We start from the raw sequence: 6,371 nt of genomic DNA, 5'->3' as shown, positions 1-6,371 counted from the left end.
AGCAAAGCAGAGCAAAGCAGAGCAAAGCAGAGCAAAGCAGAGCAAAGCAGAGCAAAGCAGAGCAAAGCAGAGCAGAGCAGAGCAAAGCAGAGCAGAGCAGAGCAGAGCAGAGCAAAGACCCAGCCGGCTTTCTAGAAACTCCAATGGGCTGACGAACAACCTTAATCTTCTTGACCACACAAAACGACCACGACCATCGAAAATCGAAAACCGACAACTAAAAAACGACAAAGACCCCCCAGGCAGCATTCATGCTCTTCGACGAGTCTTCTTCTCCGCTCGCTGCTGCATGATCTTCCGCCTCTTCTCAAAGGTCTCGCCGATCCCGGCCCCGCCACCAGATCCAGGTCCAGCAGCTGATCCGTCGCCTCTGGGACCGTCCTGAGTGTCTCGGCGTCGTTTCTCGCGCCGTTCGAGCAGATTGGCGCCCTCGCCGCGCGACCGGCCAGCGACGGTTCTGTGAATGCGATCGCCGAGCCCGCCGAGCCCGGTCCAGTCTTCGCCGCCAAACATGTCTCTCTGGTTCCGTTCGCCGCGAAGTCGGGCCTTTCGTCGCTCGGCCTTGCTCTCGCCGGGCAGTCGGACGAAGTTGCGCTCTTCGTACTCGAGCCGTTCGCGCTCCTTTTCTCGATCGCGCGATGACATGGCGCCTCGTCCGTGCTTGACGATCGTGTGGTTGGACCCGATGGACGGCTGCGCTCGCGGCGCCGTCGACACTTCTTCGTCAATGTATTCGTCGAGAAGTTGGGATCGGCGTTTGCGCGCCGGTTGGTCGCGGTCGCGCTCTCGCGTCGCGGTCGGATCGGGCATCGCCGTGGGTGTAATCCGCGGCGGTTTGTATGCACCTGTGCTTGTGCCTGTGCCTGTGCCTGGATCGGTCGTTCGCGACTTCGTGGTCCTAGAAGAACCATTCGTCTGCGATTTGTCTGTAGTACTGCGCAATAGAGCAGCTGGTCTGGGTCCTATAGAGATTTCGGCTTCCGTCGGCCCGGTGAGTTGTGCCCCCTCGTCTGAATCTTCAGAGTCGAGCCCGGAGTCTGACACTGGTGCGCCATCATCGGATCCTTCGCCATCCACGTCCTGTGTTCTTCTTCTTGTAGCCTTCTTGGTAGATTCCTGACCGGTCGAAGCTTGCTGGCTGGCGCGGCGGTCGGCTTCCTCAGCAGCTCGGACGACTTTGTCAATCTGATATTTCAATTTGCTTTCGAGCGGCCGAATCCCTCGCTCCAGGTGCACCCTGAGTTCAACAAGCTTCTTGACCACTTCGCCCGCCAGGTCCTGGGTGCTGTCGGTGCTGCTGCCTTGATTGCGCAGCTTCAGCACCACAAGGAACACCAGGTTCTGTATGTATGAGAGGAGCAGGTCGTTTTTTATGTCAAGCAGAGAAATGCCCTCCGCGGGAGGTAGGAATTGGTCTTCATTGTCGGGAAACGCCGAGGCAGCGGACTCAAGTGCGTTCGTTAGAGTAGAGAGTAGTACGCTGGTCGAGTCATCGACTGCCATTGCAACGGGTCGCGGGAGCTGGAATGGCAAAGTAGTCGAGGCAGTTGGGTTTGCACCAGGTTGTCCTCTTTTTAAGAATCCGTATCCAACAAAATTTCTGTGAGATGAAGAACACTTGTGTCCACCGCAGGAAAATTGTCTTATCGATAAGAGAAATAAATGCAGCGTCTGACGAACGATATCGGGAGTAGCTGGCCTGGAAAAGTAATTTATTAGTTGTCAGACATTGATATTTACCCGAGATATTGTTCCAGTTCGGCTGCGGTTCACCATCTTCATCTTGCTAGCCATCGACAACAACACTGAGCCAGTGTACGTCAGGAATCTCATTTTTGGTCTACGACTACTCTGCCCGGAGGTCATTTATGGTGTCTCAAATGCAAGGGCTGTCCAGTTGTTCTGAGTCGGCGTTGATTTGGCCGTTCCACGTTCCACCCTTCCAGCAGTGATATTGTTTACTGACATGATGGCTACCACGTGAAGCCAGTCTGAGGCAAGAGAAGTTTATGACAAACCGTCAGAATCAATCAAGGGGGCATGCCACTCTTTCCGAGTCGAGACCACTTCTCGGCCTCCGAGGCTTCCGCCGGCAGACACGGACGCACAAACCCAAAGGAAGTTCCAAATAGGTAGGAGGAGAATGATGAGATTCATTGTGTCTAAAGTGACTCCTATAGTACTTGGACAAGACGATTACTAACCTGAGTTGGTCATCCTTCACCCAGTGTGTCAATCAACACGGAGGGGAAGGCTGGTTGATGGAGTGAGCGACTATCCCTCAAGACTTGAGCAACCTCGCGATGGAAAGAGCTTGAGCTTTTGCGTGGTGATGATGAGACAAGTGCAACGACTGTGTTGAACCAAAGCCATTAGTGCTTACCCCGTGATAGACCATAGATAGAAGAAAGCCTCAAGAGAATGAAGCATTGCTGACCGTTGTTGAGTGGTTGTATGTCGTCGAGGCTGTCACAAGCAAGATCTGTGTCCACTTGTATTCTGACACTCCCGCCCGTCTCGGCCGCTAGTTGTGCAACACTCTGGCGCATGCTGGAAAGGCCTGAGGAGGAGGAGTTCCACAGTTGGTTGTTATGGTAGAGTTTGAATCTTGTTTCCAGCATCCGTATTTGCCAGTGGTCCTTGCGACTCTTGTCTGCTCCAAATCAGATCTTGAAATCCGTCCTTCTAGAGTCTCCGCACAGCAGTCCGAGATTGTCTTGGAACAGGGGCCTGGCTCCAAGTTCGCTTCGCTTCTCATCGAGCCATGACGTCGAACCTCTCCTATTATCCCCCCTGCCAACCAGATTTCTCACCACAAAGCGAGCGGTGCAGAAAAATTGACGGGCGAGAGGCACCGGAGAGTGATCAGGGGAAGCATATGGACATGAACAAGAGAAAACACACTTGAAGCTGGGTTGTCGATGAAGGGTCTCCAGGCTACCTCGCAGTCTCCATAAGCGCTGAATCAACGGGCGGTCCCCCCGGTCTCACTGCGCTGTCCAGGGCCCATGCCGCACCTCGCCCGCCTAACATTCCCGCATCACCAGCACCGTCTTGCCTTGCCTTGGGCTCGCAGGCTGGACGATGGGTGCTTCCGTGGCGTCCTCGAATAAGTCTCCGGCCTCCGAGTTCAGATACAGCCTCCACGGTCTAGCCTACAGCGCGACGACCGCGTCAAACCCTCCGATACGAGTCACAAGCACCACGTCGTTACATCGACTTCCTGGCCTCGACTCCAACGGGCATCAGGGTTCAGCCACCTCCGGGGACAACGCGTCCACAACGTCCAATAAGAAAGACCATTTTGACGCGTCGGCGCACGATGGAGACGGGCTCCAAGCCGCAGGTGCAGGTTCCATCTCCGCGCGAGAAAGTCAGACGAGCCTCAACACAAGGGCTCCCACGATAAGCAGTTTGACCTCAGCCGCAGCCAGTGTGCCTCATATCCGCGTCAACGACATAAACTCGGGAGACTCGGCCCTAGACCGCCACAGCAACCTCAGCGCTGACGACAACGGGAGATGGTCGTCTCTGAGGAAATCCAAGTCGAGCTCAGCAGTATCTGGGAAAGAGGGGGGAAGAGACACGCAATTCAAAGGGATTTCTTTGGACATAGACATCCCTACAGGTGAATTCAGTGACGACCTCTCCACCAGCAGCATGGAATTTTCGAAAAGAGGGAGTATGCTGATTGACGGGCTGAGAGTGAATCAGACGAGCCGCAGAACTTCTCCCAATTTGGCCCCGATCATGGACGACTCTAAAAGGGAAAATGGGCAGCGAAATACCACAGATACAACCGTCGGTCCTCGGCCGACTTTGACCACGGCGTCCACTGCTGCAAAATCGATCAAGGAACGTCCAACTGCCAAGGTCCTTTCCGCGGACGAAGAGATGTTGTCTGAGAAAGTTCGGGCCTTTTATGCTGCCGGAACAGACAGCCAGCAAGATACAGAGTCCTCTACCAACTTAGCCGCTCGAATTGGGGCACGATGGCAAACAACATTGGCCACTGACACCCGAAGCGTCAGTATCCCGTCTCTCTCCCGGGCTACCTCGACGACAGACATCGTTGAAGATACCAACAACTCAGTGCTTCCAGGTGAGACGCGGGCCGCCTCACAGACGTATGTGATACCGGAGCGCGAGGAAACTGAACTAGCCGGTGGGTTGGAAGACTGGAAGGACATCAGCAGTGCAGATGTTGACCGCTTTGGCTTCATTGTCGCCAGAGCACCAGCTGCGACTGAAAATGGCGCCGACGAATCGAGGCCCCAACGTTTGACCCGAGTCTCGACAAGTCTACAAGTTGCCTCAGATACTCCTCGACGGAAACATACGCTACGTCGTACCCCGAGTAGCGCCCACGCATCCACACGATCAGGACACAGCAAACACAGCGTTACGGATCAAACACCACCTCGGCCGTCGAGTTCCCAAAGCGGTTATGCGCGCCCCTCCACAGGCCGGCGCAGCGTGTCCTCGCGTCTTCCTGTACTCGGTTCGAAAAACCGTCGGTTGATGCATTCAGCCATGGACATGCTCACGCTTCCTCGATCTGCTCACTCCGTGGTTGAGGACGGATATGTTCACATTGATGATGCCAGAGCACGTCGGAAAGAAATCGAACGCGAGGAGAAATGGCGCAAAATGGCCCGTCCCTTGGTCACGGCCACAGACCCGAAGAGCGGCCTCCCCATCGTAGGAGGTGGTTCCGAGACGGGATATAATTTCGACACAGGGTCTCCCAAGCTAATCGAGCGGACGTGGAAAGGCATACCAGACAAATGGCGGGCGACAGCTTGGCATAGTTTTCTCAGCACATCAGCTTCACGACGTAAGGACTGCCTAAGCGACACGGAATTGATCGATTGGTTCCATTCCTACCAAACAGAATCATCCCCGGACGATGTGCAAATTGACATCGACGTTCCGCGCACCATCTCCTCCCACATCATGTTTCGGAGGCGGTATCGAGGTGGCCAACGGCTTCTGTTCCGTGTACTCCACGCCATGTCTCTTCACTTTGCAGAAACCGGCTACGTGCAAGGAATGGCTGCGCTTGCAGTCACTCTGCTGGCATACTATGATGAGGAAAAAGCGTTTGTCATGCTTGTCCGTATGTGGGAACTCCGAGGACTAGGGGAGTTGTACAAATCCGGCTTTCAGGGCTTGATGACAGCCTTGAACGACTTTGAGACGGGTTGGTTGGGGCAAGGGGAGCTTGCCCGGAAGTTGGTACGTTGACTATCTGGATCCATGTCATGAGATTTCTTCCGTCCCTTCCACAGCGCGGAGACCTCTGGAGATATTGAGACGCAGAGGGTAGACACCTCCTCTGGAACGAGAGAGGTGTCTCCTCTTTCTCGGCTTTGTTGTTCTCTTATCTATCTTCCCCGACCATCATCAATTCAAGTCATGACTGACCCATCCATCGTTGTCTTGCAGGAAAAGCTAGGCATTCCGCCAACCGCCTACGGCACCCGGTGGTACCTAACACTCTTCAACTACGCGATCCCCTTCCCTGCACAGCTGCGCGTCTGGGACGTCTTCATGCTTCTCGGGGACGACACGTCTCTGTCCCCATACTCCCCTACTCCCACCTCTAATACTAACTCTAATCCCCCTTCACTGCAAACGCCCAACCAAACTCAATCCACGACCGGAGACGAACCCCCCGATCACGAACCCTCGTTCGGCACGACTCTCGATGTTCTGCACGCCACGTCGGCGGCCCTGATCGACGGCATGCGTGACATCCTCATGGAATCGGACTTTGAGAACGCCATGAAAGTCCTCACGTCATGGATTCCCATCCAAGACGAGGATTTGTTGATGCGCATCGCCAAAGCAGAGTGGAGGATGCATCAGAGGCAAGGCCCACAGAGACCCAGGAAGCGCGGGTAAATCGAGACTCTTCCTTCCATGCAGAATAACTCGGATGGATATGTCAACACTGCTGTGAATGGTCATGTCGGCCGCCACTCGCTGCGCAGCGAAGCGACAAGACGGAGCAGAATCAGCAGCTCTGCTAGCTATCTAGCTAGCTGTCTTTTGCTCTAGGGGAGCCGTCTCTCGCAGATTCCTGGCCTCTTCTTCCTTCGATTTGATTTGATTTTGGTCTTTCCGAGCACTTTGGCACACCATATCTTACTAGACGCTACCATTTCACGCCCGTCCATCTCCCAATACTGGAGGGGTGAACGCGGTCAATAATTGCCTTTTGATTGTCACGGGCCTAAGGCGTGTCTTTTCCCTTTTCCCTATGTACGCATACCTTACCTACCTTAGATACAATACCCCTTAGCATAGCAACTAGTCACCGTACCATTTGTCTACTTGGTGTGTTACTATTACTGTCAATGTCACTG

General features: G+C 54.4%; 2 protein-coding genes across 2 annotated transcripts; one reads left to right on the top strand and one right to left on the bottom strand.

Moving 5' to 3' along the window:
* Positions 1 to 249: 249 nt before the first annotated feature.
* A1O3_06629 (uncharacterized protein) lies at positions 250 to 1,503 on the bottom strand (the record flags this gene model as incomplete). The annotated part of the gene is made up of 1 exon (XM_007736747.1): positions 250 to 1,503. The coding sequence occupies one exon, from the start codon at positions 1,501 to 1,503 to the stop codon at positions 250 to 252; it is 1,254 nt and encodes a 417-aa protein (XP_007734937.1).
* A 1,581-nt stretch (positions 1,504 to 3,084) lies between these two features.
* On the top strand, positions 3,085 to 5,907 carry A1O3_06628 (uncharacterized protein; the record flags this gene model as incomplete). Its single annotated transcript, XM_007736746.1, has 2 exons — positions 3,085 to 5,238; positions 5,449 to 5,907. 2 exons carry the CDS (start codon positions 3,085 to 3,087, stop codon positions 5,905 to 5,907), a joined length of 2,613 nt encoding a protein of 870 aa, XP_007734936.1.
* Positions 5,908 to 6,371: the final 464 nt, after the last annotated feature.

The sequence above is a fragment of the Capronia epimyces genome, assembly GCF_000585565.1.
Source record: "Capronia epimyces CBS 606.96 chromosome Unknown aczIQ-supercont1.5, whole genome shotgun sequence".
Taxonomy (NCBI): domain Eukaryota; kingdom Fungi; phylum Ascomycota; class Eurotiomycetes; order Chaetothyriales; family Herpotrichiellaceae; genus Capronia; species Capronia epimyces.
This window is presented reverse-complemented; position numbering and strand designations above follow the sequence as displayed.